This window comes from Acanthaster planci, linkage group LG05 (genome assembly GCF_054643075.1).
Source record: "Acanthaster planci isolate LZ-2023a linkage group LG05, COTS_SCS, whole genome shotgun sequence".
NCBI lineage: Eukaryota > Metazoa > Echinodermata > Asteroidea > Valvatida > Acanthasteridae > Acanthaster > Acanthaster planci.
In genome coordinates this window covers 11,331,893-11,354,046 of record NC_141781.1, presented here as the reverse complement: position 1 = coordinate 11,354,046, position 22,154 = coordinate 11,331,893, and the positions used below count along the sequence as shown (strand labels likewise).

Below are 22,154 nucleotides of genomic sequence, written 5' to 3'. Positions count from 1 at the left end.
ACATAAGAGGTCATTGATTTTCAGAATTGACATTTTATTGGCTGATTTTGTTAGTATGCTTCTAGCATGACCAATCAACATAAACGTAACATATTGTTTCCCAAAGTGTACAGCAAGGAGAAACAAAATGGCCGCTTACATCATAGTAAATGTAGATGTAATGACAACAGTTAACATTATCAGTTGATCTTAGAGTAAGACCTGTCCGCGTGAAATTCAGGAGTTCCAAGCTAATAATGGAGCAGGAGGAATTGAAGATTGCAGTTAAGCCCGAAGTTGAAAAGTTACAACAAACAAAACGAATATATAGGTAAGCAAATATTAATAAGGCCGGCCTTTGAACTTGAACTTGAAGGCTTGATCAGTTGATCCATGGTGTTTTATTCCTCCATGGTTGATCAGTGTTTATCGGAAAATGTTGTCGGCCTCATGGTCAACAGGGCCGGGGTGTCGATATATGTATTGGCGTATAAGTTATATATTTCTCATGTTTTATCTTTTACAGTAAATTACACTTTGCATGCCTTGCCCAACCAAACAGAGTAATTCGTAGTGGATGTGGACACTACTACACTAGTACTAGTACTAGCCCCACTAGTGTGGCACGGACTCTCACTCCCGCTCCATCCTTAGCCACACATCTGTATACGAAATTGGGTGTCGGTGTCGTGAAAAAGCTTGGCACACCCTCTTATAACCGTAGGTGGAATCTTTTTTGCACACAGAAATGATCCGTAGCCTCTCCGCTTTCTAACATTATGTCACTTGACCCCTAAACATGTATTAGATATCGTCAAGACGATGAGGGGTCAAGTGACGTAATGTTCAACAACCTTATTTTAAAGATGGCGACTGCAAGGGCGAGCCTGTGAGATTAAATGGGTGAAGGCAAAAAGACTGGAAAATACCAGAACGACATGAGTGAAATCATTCAACAAATGGCACTTAGAAAGCGGAGAAGCTAAGGATCATTTCTGTGTGCAAAAAAAATTGCGCCTACGATTATAAGAGGGTGCGCTGAACTTTTTCACTACGCCAACACGCAATTGCGCATACGGATGTGTGGCTAAGGATGGAGCGGGAGTGAGAGTCCGTGCCACACTAGTGGGGCTAATACTAGTACTACTACTAAAACCGATTTGTTCATGTTTGTTTGTGTACGGCTTTTCTTGGCGCTCTGTGATAACCATGATAAATTATTCAGAAAATCCTGAATCAACAAGAAGGACCTGAAGCGAAACAGGTTATATACCGAAATGGGCTACTGTCACTGTGGACACGTTGTAGGCATAGATCGTTTCTGAGTACAAAAACGTGGTCACCAGACTCCCTGACGACAAAATGCAGTAAAATTGGTTTCTAGTCTGCGGGGACCATACTATTGTCATCAATTTGTGCACAAATGGATAGCAGTTGAGTTGCCTCATCAAAAGTTCTGCCAAAAACATGACGTTTTCTGCAAGTTTTGATCCGCTAAACATGGACATTTTTCAAGTGGTGTTTTAGAAGCTTTCTGGTACACGTATCTACAAGAAACAAGGTATCATTTTTGGAAAATTTGAGTCCGTAACACCCTAGAAAGATTGAGGTTTAGATCGTGAATGTGAGCAGGTGAGCACATTTGACCACCGAGCAATGCAGTGCACAGTGATTTTCTGAATGGCCACTGCCGGGTATGTGTGCACAGCAGCCAGTCAACATGGTGTCCTTACACGTAGCCTTACAGGTGTCGCCGTACGCAGGCTGAAAAGGACTAAAATGTGATTTTGTCCATAGTGTCATAAGTCCATGGTTATCACAAAGTGCTGATTTTTTACTGTGTTTTTCAACGGAAATAGGTATTGTTACATTTACTAAGACAAAAGGACTAAAAGGTACTCAGTTCCTCCACCTCTTAGGGAGTACACTACTCGCCCCCTCATGAAAAAGAGTACAATATGAAACAATAGTTACTAACTACAAGTTAGTGAACATCCCCGTCTATCCCCTCCCCCCCACACCCTTGGGTTTATGTCTGTACCCTTTCCATGTTAATCAGGTTGGCGCATATCCCATCCCACCACTGATTACCTTTATTCACGAATATGGGCAACCCAGTGTAAGAAAAATGAGAGACAAACACTAAAAAGGGATCCACCACAAATTTTTATTCATACATGTATTCACTTACTTGACAAAATAAATAAAACATTAACATTTTAAAACTTCAAACATTAGCAAAGGGTCCAATTGCTCCCTGAAGCACTTCACTGAGTCAAATTTGAATGATATCACTCGACACGTTAAAAGTACCAGGGGTGAGATTTCTCAGCTTTTTAGCTGAATTCAGCTTTTTTGGGGGATTTCAGCTTTTTTTCCCTCACTGGCTGTGTAGAAAGGATAGGAGATTTTTACAGTTCAGCTTCTTGATGTATTTTTTCAGCTGTTTTCAGCTATTTTTATCGTTGGTCAATCTCACCCCTGAAGTACATATTAGACAATAGAGGGCAAACTGTTAGATGACACGAGGACTTCTGAATTTTTTTGAATAGGGAGGAGGACTCACGACACAAATTCTAGTATTTGTGTCTTAGAAAATTCCCCCCCAAAAGGGACGTTTATTTCTTTTACACATGCACTAAGATTACAGGATTAATTTCCAACATTTTGGGGTATTTTGCAAAACTTTTAAACACAGACAAATGATACAAGTGATCGCTGGCTGTTAGATAGCATGCGCGTCTGCAAAATGTTCACTGAAAGGTGAGTGCATAGAAATAGGGCAGTGTAGATTTAGGGTGCCAGACGATACATGTGGGCCCTAGACAAGTCGAATAAGGCTACCATAATTCGTGCACTTAGGCTGAGTATTTGTTCTTAAATAACAGCAGCGTTTTTAAAAAGAATCTGATGTGCTTAACTTAATCTGAAATCATATTAATTACTTTACCTGTTAACTTTAAACCGGTTTGAAGACTCAAGGTTATTGAACAGGGACCAAACAGTGCAGCAAGATCTCCGATCATACTCAGGTAGTTTATCTGCAGTCGTAAACACTGGGTACAGTCTCCAGTCCATTGAGTTCATTTGCTTCAAATCAAATTTCTGAAAAGGTTCTGAGCTAAACATTTACATTTGTCTTTTCAGAGGTGCTCAAGATATCATCAGTAAGCTGGATGGCGTCCTGAGACACAAGCAGCCGTATCGCAGCGTCTTTGAATGGGATGCGGTAGAGCTGCGGATGAAGTAAGTAGCCCACTGGCCTCATCCTTGCAATTTGAGCTGTTCTCTCCTTGCGAGATCGTGGAGAACCAGCGCATTGCTCCCCCACTCAACCAAATGCCTCGCATTTCCCCACTCAAACCTTGTTTTTTAGTGTCTAGCATTCAATCCTGGTCAACCCGGAATGGGTCGCTGCAGAGAGTCGATGTCTCAAAATAGCAGAATCATAGCTCGGATTTCAAATTTCTCACCGGATCCCACAAAATGAGTCTTTAGGCCATATTTTCAGTAATTCCGTTTGGTTTACCTGAGAATGAGTAAACCGAGTTCCTTGCTTTGATACATCACCCAGTTTGCCATCCAGATGAAAATGGACAATCTTTGATGAAAAATGTTGAGGGACTGCTATGGATTTTCATTTTGCAAGAATCTTAAAAAGGCCTTTCTCTTGAAAGTTGCTCTTTTACATTTGGAATCAATTCTACTCTGTTTCAGCATGTGCAACATCCATGACATCTAGGTGTGTATGTGCACAAGTTGGCCGCGCAAAAACCCACATCAGTCTTTATTGTTGATGGACCCTAATGTGCTGTGACCCCAAACAGGGCTCACTTAGTTTTTTTGCCTGTTGTACCTTGCCAGAGCAATATTTCCGTGAAATTTCATCAAACTCCTGATATTCTGATTAGAAAATCTTGATTTTGCTCACCCGCTACAAAATAAAAATTATAAATGTGCAAAAAATAGGAAAATAACTTTCTAACTAACAAATTTATGGTTAGGTAGAATTCATCAACTTTAAAGAACTTCTGAAATGTTTAGTCGGGATATTTTGAGATTTTTTCAAGTGCACCACGTAAGGGAACACTCAGCTGAATTCTTGCCAAATCTCCAAACGCTGCCGTTTTTTAATTTTGAATGAAATTGTATTATACTGAAATTGTTCACAGAGGTTCAACAAAATGTGTTACAAATGTTATAATACCAGTATTTAACAAAATGAATTTCAAGTATTTTTTCAACAAGAGATGGAAGCACTCTATGAGGAAAGTCAAGTGATAATCAAAGTACACCACATGAGGGGACTCTACTGTGCTCAATTCTCATAGTCACTTTCCATTGTGCTGTGTACAACGGCCTCGGTCAGTCAAAGATGTTCTTGCAAGTCAATTTTTGTCCATCTGAATCAGCCAAACTCTTCAAAACTGTAAAGTTTGAAAATATTGGAATTATAAAACTTTGTTAACAGACTGAAAGACCTGTGTGAGCGGTTGATGTTCCTTCAGCCAGTGGACTATGGGCGCAAGGCAGAGGAGCTGCTGTGGAGAAAAGTCTACTATGATGTCATCAGCGTGGTCAGAAAAAATAAGAAGGTGACCTTTCTGTCTCATATTGTAGATTTGGCATATCGGAGGTGTGGTCCGTTAGAGAGCCAGGTACAGTTTGCATTGGCATTGGTTTTAATGGCAGAAATACCAGTATGTTTGTATAATGTGCATGAGGTTTGAGAAAACACCCTTTCCTAGGATCCCTGCTGTTTCAATACATCACGTCTACTTTTTGGACCAGTGAGCACTTTTAACTGTGTATGGCTGTAATGTCTGCGACAGTGGGGCAGTTTGGAAATGCTTATTATTGCAAATGCAATTCTACTTAGCTGTTAAGTGCCACAGATTGCTAAGGGGAAAAAAAGGAGATTAACAAAAGCAAGTAACCAATCATAAACTCTATCACAGCATATTACTTGTGGCTGGTACCCATCCGATTTCAGCTTAAACATGTCTGTCAACCAGTATTTGTCTACCAAGCGGATCTCAAAACTGCCCAAATTGACAGCATTGCTTGTGTCAGGAGGTTCTAGGGAAAAAGAAGAAAACAAAAATTGATTTTGGTCTCCTGGGAAGATGGGATGCATTCTGAGTCACCCAAGCTCATGGACGAGCACCATTGAGCAAGTTTCGTAGAGCTACAGAGCATCAAAATTTGCTAAGCAATTATTTGTTAAGGAGAAACCGGTTACCAGGCCAGATGCCGAGGGTTGTATGTTTCTTGTGACTGCTTCTCTGGGTATATTTGCTTAGCACATAAATTCGCTCAATAAGATTTGACCCTGGTGTCCATCCCCCCACCATCCCCCTTCCTCCTTCAGCATGTGCGGCCTGGCTCTTCCCTGGAGTGTGCCTACCACACACACCTGCTGGCAGCCACCGGGTTCTACCACCACCTCCTGCTGCGACTCCAGCAACAGTACAAGCTCAGCCTGTGTGGCATTGTGGACTTTGTGGATGCAGGGGACCACTGGACGGCCAAAGGTCAGGGACGGTATGATGACGGGGGATGGAAATAGGATGACAGACGAATAGTTGACAAATATCCTAATACAAAGGTCCACACTATTTGTTGACCATTTACAGGCATGATAGCACAGCAAAGTGTCCAGTGAAAGTACCAATGTTGCAACCAAGTCATTTTTCATTTACAAGTCAAGTCACAAGTCATTTTCTACAAGTTAACTCTTTCCCGAGTCAGGTCAAATCACATCAATTGCTATTTGAGTCTGACTCGAGGCCAAGTCAGCGACTCAGGTGAACAACTCTTTGAAGTCTAACATACACACACCACAAACATCTAAACAAAACCTAGACTTGACGCATTCTTTTCACTGTGAACGAGCAAAAGTGAACCCCAGATGCACCCGTTGAATCCGTCTCTTGGAAATTTACACGGACGCACCAAACGGAACACTGATAGTAGAAATGAATAAGTGCAAAGCAGAAGTGGAGAAGCCGTAACGACCATGATGATCTGAGCGTTCATGCATGTGCATTGTGTCAGCCCGAGTGTGTGAGAATCTGTCTAAGGATGGTATTAGAATTTTAGCTCAAGAAGCCCATGAATGAAAGGTAACACCTGTTATGTTCAGGGCCATTACCGCCACCGGGCAGCAAGCGAGCCAAAGCCAGAGACTGGGCAGAGAAGGCCTGTCATCGATGCCTCATTTATCTTGGAGATCTTGGTGAGCAAACTTCATTCATTACATCATCAAATGTGACAGTGTAAGTGGAAATTACATGATAGCGGGTTTGTAGTCAGCATTTGAAAAGTGGTCGTTGCCTTTAAGTTGCCTTTAAGTGAAAATTGTATCAAAGTTACAATATCATGGATTTATATCTCTAAAAACCTGCATATTCCAATATACAGTGCTCTGAAAGTTGTTGAAAGTTTTATTCGGTTAAGAATTTGCACATCAAAATGGGTGTCAACTGCTGTCAATGTAAGATCCAAGAAACACCCATTACTCTGGCTAAAACCTTGCATCATTACAACTTGTTCATCATTTTCACTGAAGAATTGTTTTGTCTAATGACTTGGTCCAATGAGCTTCAAGCTGAAACTACCCTTTTTTGTTCAGCACGTTACAGACAAGATTTTGACGGGTATCGGAGTCGGCTTCAAGCCGAGCGCTTCTACCATCAGGCGCTGCTGTTAAATCCAGCCATGGGAATGCCTCACAACCAGCTAGGGACACTGGCTGGAAATCGGCACCAGGGACTGGACTGTGCTTACCATTACCTGAGGTGGTAGGTTCATGATCTTCACCGAGTTTGTGTTTTGATCTCAAGGCATTTTGAAGTTTTACGACCACTTGGCTGATTCATACAGCGTTCATGTGTTTGCATTTGCAATTTGGTTTGTGTTTGGAAGGGTGGAATAAAGCGACAAAAGAATGATGAAAAGATTTCTGGCCTTCATGCATTTCAAACCTCAAACAGGGTAGGAACTAGTCTGGAATTGGACAAACAGGCTTACTTCCTATGTTACCACTGGAGAGCCTTTGATCTCCGACGTGAAAGCCAAAGTGTTTTAGAGGATATATCAGGGCAAATACGTTTCAGACTAATTGCGTGCCTCGGAGTTCCAAACATTGACAGCGATACTTACTTTTACTGAAGATGGACCAAGAGGGACCACTAGTGTCGCATTCTGTCAGACCTCTTAGCGTTCATGAATAAAATTTTAGCTTTTGGTCATGGCAAGGAGCCTTAATTTCTCAGGCCCTATTGCTTTGAACCTTCCTGTATCCCCCAAAATAATGTACTGTTTGTACCTCTACTTCAACTTTCAAAGGGTATCGTGTCCATTTTATAAAAGTAACAGTCTCCTTAATCCTCAAAAAATCTTGGAGCATCTGAGCAGGTTTTGCTCTAAATATTCCCCGTACGTGATACTTCCGCTATGATTACTTCCAAGCGTCTGGCTTTTTCTTTCAGTGAAACGAATATACCTTCAACTTGTTCAAAATCATGTGTGAAAGAGGCAGGGAATCTTGCCGTGATGTATCTCTGATGTCATGGTCATGCTCTCCTACCATTTCATTGCGTTCCTCGTCACTTTCCAGCTGGCTGTCCGAGATCCCTTTTGATGGAGCCATCGCCAACCTAGAGAAGACCCTCGAGCAGAACTCCAAGCGCTATCAGGAGCTGCCCCGCCAGGCTAACCGTGACCTTCCACCTGACTTGCAAAGGTCAGAGTTCCTCAATGCCTTCCATAAACCCAGCACTTCCCTGCAGTGAATACACAATGTGATACAGTGATAAATGGCACGGTATTTGTCATACTGTTCCTTTGCCACTGGATATAGGATATTCTGTACACTGTGAACCTTTGGCTTGGTTTTTTCTACGGGGTCATTTGGACAAGGGACTAATGGTAAATTAGACTCCCACAAAAAGTCACTTGATTGTGTTTCCACGTAATCTGCAGCAAGCACCTTGTGCTATTTCAGTTGGTCCTGATATACCAAAGAATAACAAGGATCTAAGAACCTATGAAGTTCTGTTTTGAAATTAGCGAGCCCGAAATTTCCTGAACATTTATTGCATTTTCCTTTATTCATTCAGTGCACAGACTTTAAAGCTTTTATTTTCAGTGATGTATTTCTGAATCATAAGTCTTGTTTTATTGACTTCTTTTGGGAAACTTGACCAATTTCTTTATTAATTCTTTACTTATTTTTTTTCTTTTCTTATTTCTTTACAAATAAAATTTGAAAATCAATTAGCAGTGCATTTCAATACATAAGCCCTGTGATAATTATCTTTTCTTCAATCTCATGACTGCCATCAAAATGTCAATAGGTTGAACATCTAGAATTGTCTGGATTTTGTCAAAGTTCTGCTAAAGAATCCTTAAGTTTTCTCGTATTACGGCTTTCATCTTGTTGATCCCTGTTAAAGCATGTATGAAACATTTAGTGAAAATGGCAGCGCATACTTCTTATTTCAAAACTCATTTCATTGGAATGACCTGATGTGCTCTCCAATAGGCTGGCTGTTGTGACAGCATGAGTGAATGTGGCTGGTTGTAGTTGCCTAACATGGGGAGCACGTAACATGGGAAGTCTTCATATAAGTTAATTGGCTTTCAGTGCTCCCTCGGAAATTCCACTGTGGTTAAGCCACTGAATGATCTTCTTGTTCCCCCCGGGCAGGCCGCGAGACCTGAAACACTTCCTCATCAAGTTCCTCTACCTGCAGGAGTTGCTGCAGCCGGGCGCCTGGCCGGCCCAGGACCAGTTGGCTAGCCTCTGCCAGATTGTGGTGCACGACTTCAGCCTTTGCATGTACCACACGCTGACCCAGCGCCGGGGGTCCCTCAGGCCCGGCAAGGCCGGGGTCAACTCCCTGCCCAGGGGGGCCGACCCCCCAAGGGAGTCCGCCATGTCAGACGATCTGGTCTTCAAGCTGTTTGTCATGACCATGATGACCATTTACAAACTGCAGAAAGCAGGTAAGCAAAAACTAGACTGTTTGCACTTTTTTTTAACTCAATCCTTCCCAAATCCTTCAAAATCCACAAGGAGGTTTTAGAGGATTTTGAAGGGATGAGGAAGGTAGAACCAATGTACTGTTGTTTGACATGGGGCTTGATGTGGAAGTGCAAAGCATGTGCCATGGATACTCTGATTTTAGAGGAATTTAGACGATTCAGGAAAATTCAAAGGGAGGAAGTATGAGTTAAACTAGACTTGTAAACTTAAAATGACACACAATCTCACTCCTCAGATTGTCATGCTACAGGAGAATGATTAATCCCCAGAACGCCAGGAGATGGGAAACTTATTCTTTATATGCCCCTAAATTGCAACCTCAGCTCCCCATGTGAAGTCACAGTGGCCAGGCAGTGCAGTAATGAAAACAAGGTGTCAGGTTTTGAGTAAATTTTCAAACTAGAAAATGGCATTAATGTAATTCCATAGTGAAGTCTTGATTGATATCCTGGTCATTTCTTGTTTCCATATAGTGCAGGGTTGGAGCATAGGTGAACTAAATGGAAATATACTTATCAAGGAAAAATGGAAGATTCTTGAAGCACACATGCCCCTTTACTGAAGTATGTGGCACCCACTATTTGCCTGATGATCACTGTTCCCCTCCCCTCCCACTCACAGACCGCAAGTGGGTGTCAGCCGCCATTGTTTTCATGCTGGCCATGTTCACGCATCTCTTGACGCACGTCAACGAGCGGCTGCAGAGTGCCCTCTATGAGGCTCAGCATCCGAGGCGAGTCAGGGAGGATGAGGAGGACAGCTCAGGTGAGGGGACAGGAGTCTGTGAAGAGGGGGATAACCAGGGCCCTGCTTCCCCCCAAAAAAGAAAGAGCATGAAATTCTTCTGGTTTTGAGAAATAGTGAGAAAAAAGGCAATGTTGGGGACACTTTATTTCTGTTCCTTCCAAAACTGTAAAAAGCCCTCAAATTTAGATTCACTCTCAGACAGGCCAAAGAAGGGAACATAAACAAATTTTTGCACCCCTCGCGCCCCCCAAAATGGGCCCCCCCCAAAAAAAATTCTGTTTTGGATCCGCCCTTGGGTGTGCGCATGACTATCTACTTCATGACTATGTAGTGTGGTCTTTACATTGTGTAGAAGAGATGATGCATTTTCCTCATCTAGATCATGGAGCATGCACAACCAATTTTCAGTTGAATCTAGCTGTAGGTGCCCAGTTGAAATGGTCATTCACTACAGCTTCTATCTTTTATGCTCAGGCGCCACGTGGACAGACAATCCCATTATACACATACATGTCTATTGTTTTGAGTAATGAAGTAAAACTGAAGTGATTCATTTAACATTTTGCTGAGAAAAACAAAATTAACAACTTAATGGATCTAACTAATCTGACAGATCTAAGCCCACTAGTAGTTTATTTAATGCAACTCTATCCAATACACAGAACATTTGAGTCATTTAGTCACCTTTCTGTTTGAATACCAGATACTTTTTATATCGGATCTTAATCGATTAAGCTGGGCTGAAGATAAGCTTCAGTCCTTTAGTGAAGATTAGATGTGAGCCAGGACAAAGATGATTCTTGTACACATAACTAGCTCGTCTGTGATCTCTCATTGTCTCCCTTTTGCCGGCCTCTCCAGAGGAAAGCAGTAGTCAGACCGATGAATCTGGTAATGAGCAGCACAGCATTGCTGGTACCCTGACTCCTACCCATAGCCAAGAAGTAGAGAGCTCAGGCACCTGCAGCGACGGTACCGTCAAACATCTCCCACAAAAGGTCAGTTGAGTTTAATATAGCGCTCTTGGTTATTGTCAACTGAAACATTTTCACGGTAGACATGAACAATTTGGGTTTTTTTTAAATGACACAAAAAGTGCTTGTAAAAACTCTTAGTCTGCATCCGAATCTGTTGTCTAGAGCTAGGTCTAGGTCTTCCCTCCATTGGAAATGTGCGGGGACGCGTAGACAATAGACCTAGCCGTAGTTCTGGAAGCTCGTTTCGGACACGGCCTTAGTCTGCCATCATGTACATCTTGTCCTGTTCAAGTCTCATTTGTTCTGCTTGTGCTATGTACAGGCAGTGCTTTATCATGAAAAAGACAGAACACTCCCTCATGTCCTTCCAGTGTCTTCACAATAATGCACCAATCAAACCGCATCTCCGTATTGAACCATAAATGTCAGAGTGCTTCTATGGCAATTGTGTGTGTGCTTTTGTAGGCTCATCTTTTCCCTGAAGTTCAGGATGACAACGGATGCTGGTAAACATAGCCCTCAAAAGTAATTTCATAAGTGGCGTTTTGACTGTGCTTGGAGAAAAAAGTAACGTCATTTCATCTATTGCAATCCTTGAATTGTCTACAGCAGGACAAGCAGCGTAAGGCCCTGAACCGGCGCCGACGCAGACGGCGCCCACTGCGAGACGGCCAGACCGAGAGCGACGATTCTGATCTGAGCGAGGGTGCTCTGAGCGCCAGTGACGGATCTGACGTCAGCTCATCGGACGGGGAAGGTTCGAGCGAGGGCGGGCTCCTTGCACTGTCAGACAGTGACTATCTCATGGACAGCCAAGACCAAGAAGAGGACCAGACACCGGGTAGGTGCATTTTGCGCAGAGCAAGATTTACCATCTCTGATGCTTGAATTTATTCTAACCCCCCCCATGTATATCACAAGTGCTACATTGACTCCAACAATACATAAGAGCTGTTCAACTGTGAGGCAAGCTGAAATCAACCGCGAGAACAAGGGATTACTAGTCTTCAAAATATAGGGCAGTCAGAGTTAGGCTCGATTCAGTGGCTGTCTTGAGACAATTATGGAATTGTTCTCCGATGGCTGTCAAAAAATCTAGGATCATCTTTGTCTTCATCCAAACTGCTTCAAATGTCAGTTACCTTGCATTGGTGTGCCAAGTTTCTCTGCATTTAGTTCACTGCTCAACTGCAGTTCACATTTTTGTTGTAAATCTTGCAGATGGTGTAAGTTGAGTACCCCTTTTTGCATGAAATCAACAAAAGGAAATTTATTTCAGGAAGGGGCAAGTATTTACCTGAGAAAATCTAAACATGTGGACAGTAAGGTACAGAGAGCCATTGCGGACCTCATACTTGACCTACAGTTGCACGTCAAAGCAGAAACCTTTGGCTATCATGATATACTCTTAAACTCAGCTTTACTTGTCGTTTACCTACATATTAAAGAGAAAGGCAGAGAGAAGAAAGCTGACATGGATGATGCCTCAGTCAAGGCTGTAGATGATAGCAAAAAGGAGCAGCCATCCCATGCAGACAAAGGTAGGGAGTAGTGACTGTACGATATGGGGGAATAGTGCAGGTCAGCTTTATGGGGGGATAGTGCAGGTCAGCTTTATGGGGGGATAGTGCAGGTCAGCTTTATGGGGGGATAGTGCAGGTCAGCTTTATGGGGGGATAGTGCCGGTCAGCTTTATGGGGGGATAGTGCAGGTCAGCTTTATGGGGGGGATAGTGCAGGTCAGCTTTATGGGGGCATAGTGCAGGTCAGCTTTATGGGGGGATAGTGCAGGTCAGCTTTATGGGGGAATAGTGCAGGTCAGCTTTATGGAGGCATAGTGCAGGTCAGCTTTATGGGGGGGATAGTGCAGGTCAGCTTTATGTGGGGATAGTGCAGGTCAGCTTTATGGGGGGATAGTGCAGGTCAGCTTTATGGGGGGATAGTGCAGGTCAGCTTTATGGGGGCATAGTGCAGGTCAGCTTTATGGGGGGGATAGTGCAGGTCAGCTTTCCAGCATTTTTTTTTGGTCATGCTGTATCAGTGTCTTGCTCAAACTTGAACATTACAAAGGGATTGATTACAGATAAAGAAAATCTTTCTTTGTAATGGCAGGTACGTTTGAAATGACTTAAAGACAGAACACTGCAGGATTTTGTTGATTCAGAATGTCGGTGCTGGCTTTTAAAAACTATGCCTTTGTTGAATTTCCAAATTAACACTGTTCTTTTTTCCACACCAATTCTCCCCAGTCAAGGAGTGGTCAACCACCAGCCCGGTGTCCCTGGCCCAGAACCTGCGCGACATGTCCTCCAGGCTCCTGGCCCCCAGCCCCACGGGCTTCCTCAAGCGCACCATCCGCCTGGCCCCGAGCTTCGACGCCTACATCAAGGAGAGGGCAGAGACAGTGAAAGACGGGGGGTCGGATGAAGGGACAGGGGAGGCTTCCAAGACGGAGGAGAAGACAGGTGATGATCGAGATCAGGGAGAATAGCATAGAAGACATCCTTCTTTCCTTTCTCCAGAGTAACAGTGAGATCTCTTAAGATCAGTTTGTATTTAGCACAAAAGGGAAGGACTCACCAGTTGGCAACAGATCAAGACATGTCTGCGAATTCCACTCCACAAGTGTTTTTCAACTTGGCATTATTATTATTATAATTTAATACGCTATTCATAGTACACTATATCAAAGCGCTTATAATAATTTAATAGAAAAAGGAAAGAGGATACAAGTATGAAAGACTATTAACAAATCAAAATAAATAAGTTCTGGCCAACTTTTTAAATTGCATTGCATTGACTTGTGACTTGACCAAACGACTTGTGACTTGACCTATGACTGGACCAAATGAATTGTAACCTGACTTGGACTTGCCAAAAATGACTTGCGACTTGGCCTGGATGTGCAAAAATTACTTGCTACCAATTCCGCGAATGTATGTGCAACTTTTAAAATTGCGTTGCATTGGCATTTACCTTCAGCGGCCACCCTCTCCCACCTTAACCTTTAGCTGTTCACTGCCCATTCTGTGCTTTGAAAATGTGCAGTACAGTCAAGAGGTCCATTTGTCTTGCACTTTACCAGTGCACACATTAATTATTTTATTGTCTATTTGCATGACCACCTTGCCACGATTTGCATTTGAGCGTATGATCGTAGGCATCTTTGGGAAATTTTGATAGACTGGGACATTCCATGCAGTAGAAAGAAGGAAGGATTAATCTAACACACTAAGGAATCTTTCAAGGAATAATTCAAGATCCCTGGGTGCAGTTGGCAAATAAAATTTGTCAACCATTTCCCACAATGCAATGCGAAAATTGGCCTTGCTGTGGCAGCCTCTTTGTGGTGCACTGTACTGTGTGTCATATTCCTGCATATCTACACTATCTCCATTACAGCCACATGTTGATTTATTCTGTGAAATCTAGGATATAACATGGATGCGAACTAGGTGACTCCACAGTAAGAGTGCACCGTGTTAAATTCCGGTTGCTGGATAAGTCTCTCAGGATGTCTGAACTGACTACTTGGAATTCACTGGGTGTTTTGTTGCTGTCAGGTGACGAAGCGGCCAGCGAGGCAGATACATCGAGAGAAGATGCAGAAAGCAAGCCCTGCCCGTTAGACCTCCACATCAAGGTCCTGAATGAGGAACGGCTCCTGTGCACGGTCAAGCTCATCACTGATTGGCTGAGGGGCAACAGCGATGTCATTACGACGACTGCAGAGGTGAGTCAAGGAGAGCCCAGTTTGGTCACAGTTTGTCTTTTGGTGTGGGGGTATCTTACCGGACCTTGTGATCTTAAGGAGGGAAGAATTTATTCAGATAGAGATATAGATATTCTTTCACAAAGGACAGACACAAACATGGGCCAAATTCCTTGAATGGTGTCAGGCGTCACAATATATTGTGGGTTTTTCTTGACCTTGACTTCATTTCGGGTTGAGCTCAAGGTTTTAGTGTCATTAATTCAGTCCCTTGATTTGAGACCCTCAAGCAAAGTGCAGTTGCGGCTAATGTTAGGGCAAACTTGTGGAGTGTTTCACATGTTTCCATATGTGTGTTTACAGAGATTCTAGATCCCAAGAGGAATGCCAAAGCTGAAAAGACAGCTGAGATTTAGAAAAATGGTCCTTAATTCCAAAACATAAGATGTATTATTGACACAAAGAGGGTCAGATATGCCTGGGGGATGTAGAAACGCTCTTTAATGTTAACTCTAGAATTCCCCAAATCAGCAAGTCTTGACGAGACTTTCTCTTGAGGACTAAAGCTTAGTTGAATGCCAGGCTTGCCATGGCACACTGAAGTTCTCTTGTAATATAAGTCGTCATGCCAGTGGTCACTTTGCAAGGGCTGTGGCTGTTCAGCTCTGTAAGGTCATGTCTCTTTCCCGGCAGATCAGAGCATCCACACATGAATTCTGCTCCACTGGTAGTCTGTCAGTCCCAATTATCAGCGTGTATGTGTTGTGGGGTGCCCAGCCTAGTACTTTAAGGGCTTGTAGCCCCTGATCACAAGGTCAGGTGTACAGATCCAGCAGCTGGGTACACAGAGTTGTTGACTTGAGTCATGCCACTCGGATTTGAGTCACTTTTTTTGTGACTTGTGACTCAACTTGTAACTGCCAGCTTTGACTCTTGAGTTGACTTTAACTCGCATGTAGTGACTTTATGTGTGCCTGAAGTAGTGCTGTAGTACATGTGGAAATTGAACAATTAAGTGTAAGGATACTGATCAAGCAAGTGAAGTTTAACTGTCCAAAACTTGTGACTCGTAACTCGTAAGTTAATGCCATGCCCTGTTTGCTTGTTACAGTTGGACCAAATAATATGCGACTTGACTTGCACTTGAATGAAGAGACTTGTAACTTACTTGTGTTGGACCAAATGACTTGGCTTCAGTTGACCATGTGACCAAATGACTTGTGACTTGACCAAACAACTTGTGACTTGACCTGTGACTGGACGAAATGAATTGTAACCTGACTTGGACTTGCCAAAAATGACTTGCGACTTGGCCTGGACGTGCAAAAAATTACTTGCTACCAATTCCACAAATTCATGTTGTGGCCTTGGGAAAGTTTACCCTTTGCTGGCCTTTCTCCGGCCAGGGGTATAAATGGACAGCTGTTGGGACAGAGGGAGTAATTATGGTAGATTACCGACGTCATGCTTGAAATGGCTACACCAAGCCATATAACTCCACACACAGCCAAGACTTCAGGAATGATGACAGATCCAACTGGCAGGGATCACGCCCTTGAGACTTTGTTTGAAATGTAGCATCCTTTTTTGTCTTTTCAGAACACTCAGATGCTGTGGTCCAAGCTGGCCCTGCTGCTGAATCAGCTTCCCCAGGTTGAAGACTTCTGCTCAGAGGGTAGGGCATACGAGACTTGAGTTCAGCTCCTTTTCCTTCACCTTTGACTTTTGCCAAAGATACACTTGTGCACGCTGGGAGAATCATATGTGACCCAACTTTACAAAATGAGTCACAAGTCGCCAAAGCCCCTTTTTGAGTTAAATCCCTTTGAAAAGAATCTTGCACAATTTATTTCAGTAGGAACCCTCCGAATTTCACTCCTCGGGGTCCATTTGGATCAGAATTCCAAGTGTTTGATACATCAAAACAGTATTACTGAAAGGAAATAGTCTTTACATTCAGTTTCTGAGATCCGGCAACTCATCAGATGTGTCTGACTAGGCCACTCTAAAGGGGAAATGTAGAATTTTCCATTAAATCATCAGCTTAGAATCCTAGTGAATAGATTGACAGCAAGTGTCTTACAGCATTGGTTGTGTAGGTATTAACCCACTGTAAGTGAACTAAATGATTGTTTGTGTGCCAAGCCCTCTATTGAATCAGTGTTAAGCTCACTCATTAATAGTGAAGCGGTTCGTATGGATTGTTGTCATCACGGTTTGCCAACCTTGCTTTCCAGATAATAGGCTTAGTAGTAAACTTTAATCAGCTGTGTTCAGGCAAATTATATTTGAATCAGGCAGCTTGCCTGGCCGATGGTGCACAGTGACTGAATCATCGACACAATCATGGCAAGACGTGACCGATGAAACCTTCTGCTGTCAAACTATCCACAAAATCTTTGTCAAACTTTTCACAATGTCACTGCCCTTGATCCATCCCACTATGCTGGATTTGCCCACCCTGTCCTTAAAGACAAGTCAACAAGTCAGGCAATATCCCCAAGAGAAAGAGGATTATAAGTTTATCAGGCATGGCAGTCTATAAAGGGAGGGAGCTGTTATTAACTTTGTCAAATGCAATTTAGAGTATGCATATCAAAGCCAGTGTGATTTCATTTGGCAAGCATCTAGTCACTTTTTCCATTTGCTAACCAGAAGAATTTTGTCCTCTTATACAGTGAACTTTGTGTCTTTTCATGTATGGAATTGAGAAAAGAACTTCCTGCTGTGTCAGTCCTAAATTTCAGATGTTACTGCAGCTACCTAATTTGTTTCTTCCTTATTTTAAAATATACTCCCACCATGTCACTGGTACCCAACAGAATGGTGCAAGTCTTCTGAGGCTCTTGAGGCAATCACTGGTAGCCTGCAGGAGGCCCCTGGTGTCTGGAAACAAATCCTCCCACTCACCGAAGACATCGCAGTGATGAAACTGCCCCCGCTCACTGACTCCCAGAAGGCCATGGCCTTTGACCTCCATATGACCCACGACCTTACAGAGCAAGATGAGGTGGGTACCAAATGGTGCATTTTGGTGTGAGCCTGAAAGGTAACAAACTGAGTTGTTTGTATTACTCAATGACTCAGTCTGGTATTTAAAAAGGGAAAGTTCATTTGAGAATAAAGCATCTAACGTCATGCCAACTTGAACATGTTCAGTGTAAGTGGGTCAGCTTACAGCCTGGCTGATAGGGCCAAACTCGTGCATACCTGTATTCTTGAATGACATACGACATGCTACATTTCAGAACACAAAACAAGCTTACGTATTGACATTGACAATCTCAGATAATGACCTCACCATTGTCTTGTCACGCAAACCAGTGGCAGGCCAAATGACTTTGGAGGGGGCACCTCTGCAGTGTGACATTGCAAGCCTGTGTGCCTGACTTGCTAACAAACAAAACAATGTAGTGTTGCACAGAAATCTTGCGTACAGAGCTACATGTACATGTAGGTCTCCACTGGCTTCAGATACATGGGCACATGCCAACAGTAGACATGGCCGTAATTGCAGAAGCTCGTTTGAGACACAGCCCAAGATGCACGTGCTTGCATTAGCGTCTCACTTTCATTGAAACTCCTCATAATTTCTGTGGGGAATCAAAGCCCAAGTAACTGTTGGACTGTGATATGGCCTGTTGGCACATGAGATATATACCGTCCCTGGCAGGTACTTGAGTCTCCCCTGATTGTTGATGGCATGTGAACATTCCTGTGGTTCTGAGGGGAATAAGGTCCTCAACCTTTGGATGAACTTGGACCTGGCGTTGGCAAGAATTTACCCGCCATTTCCTGTCCGACACTTTCCCTATCCTGGATAACTGATCCGATCACTGACACTGCCGATGAAGACCAAAACTGAGTGTCAAATATGGTTGAAGTCAGCGTGCCACCTGCTGTGGACTTTCTATGCCCCCTCCCCCAATTTTTACTCCCATCTATCCCCCCCTCCCCATCCAAAGTTTAAAAATAAGTTGCCAGCCATTTCGTGAATCCCTGCGAAAAAGCCCCCTGCAGGATTTGGTGTCAATTAGATTAGCACTCAGCAATGTGTTTCCCAAATCCCCGACTTCCCCCTCTGCAAATTGATCCGGAACATAATAGTCGACACCTAGGGAGCCGCTGGTACCCCACAAAAGAGAGAAAAAAAGTGAAAGGGTGTCTGAGATTCTGCACCCTGGGGCGGGCGAAGTAGGTCATTTGGGCCGGGCACTAATGAGGGAAGGCCTGGCTTGGGTGCGAGGTGAGTGAACTCAGTTGGTTATGATTAACAGGAATTATAATTTGTCGCCTCTCAGCCCGGAGGCGGGCTTCCGTTACTCTGACAGATGAGCTCAGTCTCGTGTGAAGTTTTATTCAACGATTTAATCCACTGGTGGAGTGAGAGATCACATTGCAGCTGAGTTGGCAAAAAGTCTTCTTTTAAATTTTTTTTATTTTTGCATCATTTTTAAAAATAATCCTTCAGAGGTGTTAATGTGGGATGAAATGTGGGATTACCCGATTAAAATATCTTTGCGTAGAATTTATGAAGGGGAAATCCGTACTAATTAGATCAGGGTAGCAGTAACAGGTGTTAATCCGAAGGGTGATGTTTGTGAGGTTTTTCTGTTATCGAGACCACATGTTGTAAGAAGCTGGACTGAGACATCAACCGTGGTATTTAAAGATGAGCCCCAGGTGATTTAAGCTTCCAGAAAGGCCAAAGAGTCATCAACTTTTTTTTTTGGTTACCCAGAAGGTGTACATGGACATGTATGTTCTTTCCAATAATTTATATCCACTTACCCAGCGATCTGTGGTATAAAATGCTGAAGGTTTGTTGTTGCATTGGATTTCACCTACAACCCTCTAAAGTGCACTTTTCGATACTCATAACTCCAAAAGTATGCCAAATAGATTTATATATTGAAGGAAAGTACATACTGGTCGTTTCACACAAATCTGCTTCTAAGAATAAAATCTTCCTCTGAACCCAGTGAAAATAACGATCATTATCATGGAGATGGAGGAAATTCGATCATTTCAACCTGAAATTGTCCAATCTAGAAGTGTGTGACCTGTTTAATCATTCACATGTACGTAAAACTGAAGTTTTGTGGTGGTTTTGTCCTGTTGTGGTTTGCATTCATATCGTTAGTTTTGGCAAGATTTCAACAGTAGTCCTGTACTCAGGAAGGATGTGGGTTTGGTTGGAGAGGTTCATGCATGAGCTTATAAGGCACTGATTGACATTTCAGTGGATGTAGTGCATTTCAAACTGCATGTTTAGATGTAATTGTGAAGGGTGATTGTCCACATGTAGTCTTCCATGGCAGAAGGCAACCAAAAAAAAAGACATAAAACCCCAGATCTCATGCTAGAGAGTACACTAGGCAAATTCAACTTGTACTTCAAAGATGGATTTGCACTGGGGAGATGTAAATTATTTGGGGGCAGGGCAAAATCAAAAATTAAATTCAACTTGTGTCATTTTTACTGAAAAGTCGAGAGCTAAGCTGTATTAAAGGTCACCCTACCTACTCCCAAGTTCCAAATTAACCCGTTTTTCTTGCTCCATGAACTACATGTAGGTTACACCTGTCTTCCTGGTGCTAAGAGCAGAGTGGCAAGTATCATGACTTGTTACTATTCACTCGGATGTCACCCAGATCCTAGAAATTCCTCGTCAAAATCTTGGAACCATCAGTCGAGTCCGCTTTTGGAAATGATTGAGTTCCTCACCAGTACCTGAAGTAATTTTCAGAAGCCTTCTAGTCTGCCATCAATTTTTGGCTTAACCCTGTTTACGCCAGTTAAGACTGACTCTTTCTTTTTCTAGACTGGACTAGGCCGTCTCTCTGCCAGTCAGTCTAATGTGTTTGTCTGCCGCTTCTCAAGTGTTAATTACGACGGACCCATTGGGAGCACCGCCATATCCTGTTGATGTTATGGTAGAGAACGGTCAGTGCAATCCGAGAGTGTCAACACTCACCACCTCAAAATAAGACAGTTCTTATCTAGTTGAAGACAAGGAAAGATCACATCCAGGGAGTCAGTCATACTTCCTAGAAATGTGTCTCTTTAAAAGTAGGAGGTTTTTCTGTTCATTACTTCTAATTTTTACTTATTTTTGGTTATCACGGTGTCTTCATATTTCAGTTGTTGTGCCTCAATTGTGTCAAATGTAAATTTTTTCACCATTGTTTAACTCGGCTTATGGAACAGGTGGATTTTGCCCTCCAGCTACTACTTGGAACACAGGATTGTACCTGGTCACAAACCACCTGGATTTGGGATTTGGCTAGGGAGTTTCAGGTGTTATCTTGCAAGGTCACAGTTGTGTCCTTCTGACACTTTGCATAGGTGCTAATAGTGTCTTCCTCTGCTCCACACCCAGGTTGAAACCTACTTGTGTTGATAAGCAGTCTGCAAGGAGAAACATTTCACTGAATCACTTCCATGGTTGAGCACTGTGGACACGTTTGTACTCAAATGGGAGATCTTACCATGGGTGACATGTACAGCAGGCACCCATGTAAAGACTGTAATCACTGTATGCATAGATTTCTCCATTTACAAATGAAAATCTTTCATGTAAACTTGTAATTATTTATACCACAGTGTAATACGAGGGATAGAAATATGCACAGAAGGCCTGTTAGTCAGCCCAAGAGGCATTATTGCTACATGCACATGTACAAAGGTGACAAGGTGCCCTCTCTGGTCCCCTTTTGGGACCTCAGCACACACGAACTGTTACCTTTGCTTCATGGGTCATGGGAGATAAGCCAGGCATCATATTGTGTGAAGGAGGGGGGACACTCCCACAGTCGTTAAGTGTCATGAAATCTCCAGATGGGCACATTGGCCCAATGAACTAATAAGGGCAGGGTGTACCATTTGGTGTCAGCTTTGCCCAGGATTAACCACTTCGCGCCGGTGGCATTTATCAATGTTGATGATGCAGGGACGGGAGAATTATCTTTTTTTTCTATTTCCAAAATTCTTTAAAAATTCATATCTTTATTATACTGGACACTTACACCCACACGAAGGACTGTATGGTTTCAACTCTAATCTGACAGACAACATATATTGACGCTGGAGTATTCCAGCCAGGCCTGCTGCCTGGTAAAAAGAGCCCAGATTTTATGGTGTTACGGAATTTTCTTTATTCACGAAACTGGCACAGTGTGCTGCTGACCTCTTTTCAATAGGGGCCAGTTTAGCGTGCAGCGGTGCTGTGTGGCTCATCGCTGCGGTGATGGAGCACTTTTGTCCCCGGTGGTAATCCGCTTGCGCTGAATGCTCCAAACCGTGGTATACTGTTTCAAAACAAGGCTGGATTATCTCCACTGTTGAGAGTGAAAAAATGTTGGTAATTCCCAGCAGCCTGGTCTTTTCTTACAAGGCCCAGTTCCCTTTGTCCGAGTTCGGAGATCCCGGCGACTTGTATAAAGAATACGTGTCCGAAACCGGAATCCCCAGTGACAAGTGGTTAATGTGTAAAATAGTGCGAGACTTCAACCCAGTTCTGCTCTGTATCAGTTGTCCATTCAGCCCCCAGCTGCCAAATTGCTGAAGACATTAGTATGTTTGAAACTGTGATGCTGTTACCTTATCAGTACCAAGCAAGTCATGAGTCACATGTAGGCCAGTGTGCCCTCCTCCCCGTCTCCCACCCCCCCCCAAGGGGCCCAATC

At 43.1% G+C, this 22,154-nt stretch overlaps 1 protein-coding gene across 7 annotated transcripts in view; it reads left to right on the top strand.

The window, feature by feature from the left end:
• Positions 1 to 82: 82 nt before the first annotated feature.
• Positions 83 to 22,154, top strand: part of smg5 (SMG5 nonsense mediated mRNA decay factor) — a 98,358-nt gene continuing 76,286 nt past the window's right edge. For 5 of the 7 annotated variants that reach the window (XM_022238723.2, XM_022238733.2, XM_087136824.1 and 2 more), the window contains exons 1-16: positions 84 to 310; positions 3,127 to 3,225; positions 4,451 to 4,574; positions 5,351 to 5,513; positions 6,125 to 6,217; positions 6,614 to 6,782; positions 7,601 to 7,726; positions 8,693 to 8,991; positions 9,653 to 9,796; positions 10,640 to 10,776; positions 11,365 to 11,596; positions 12,204 to 12,296; positions 13,004 to 13,219; positions 14,318 to 14,487; positions 16,066 to 16,141; positions 17,289 to 17,476. In XM_022238723.2, the coding sequence (XP_022094415.2) occupies positions 237 to 310; positions 3,127 to 3,225; positions 4,451 to 4,574; positions 5,351 to 5,513; positions 6,125 to 6,217; positions 6,614 to 6,782; positions 7,601 to 7,726; positions 8,693 to 8,991; positions 9,653 to 9,796; positions 10,640 to 10,776; positions 11,365 to 11,596; positions 12,204 to 12,296; positions 13,004 to 13,219; positions 14,318 to 14,487; positions 16,066 to 16,141; positions 17,289 to 17,476 (2,403 nt within the window). In that variant the 5' untranslated portion in view covers positions 84 to 236. Of the gene's footprint in view, positions 311 to 3,126; positions 3,226 to 4,450; positions 4,575 to 5,350; positions 5,514 to 6,124; positions 6,218 to 6,613; positions 6,783 to 7,600; positions 7,727 to 8,692; positions 8,992 to 9,652; positions 9,797 to 10,639; positions 10,777 to 11,364; positions 11,597 to 12,203; positions 12,297 to 13,003; positions 13,220 to 14,317; positions 14,488 to 16,065; positions 16,142 to 17,288; positions 17,477 to 22,154 lie in introns of all 7 variants that reach the window. The other 2 variants (XM_022238768.2, XM_022238759.2) reach the window with 2 other exon arrangements.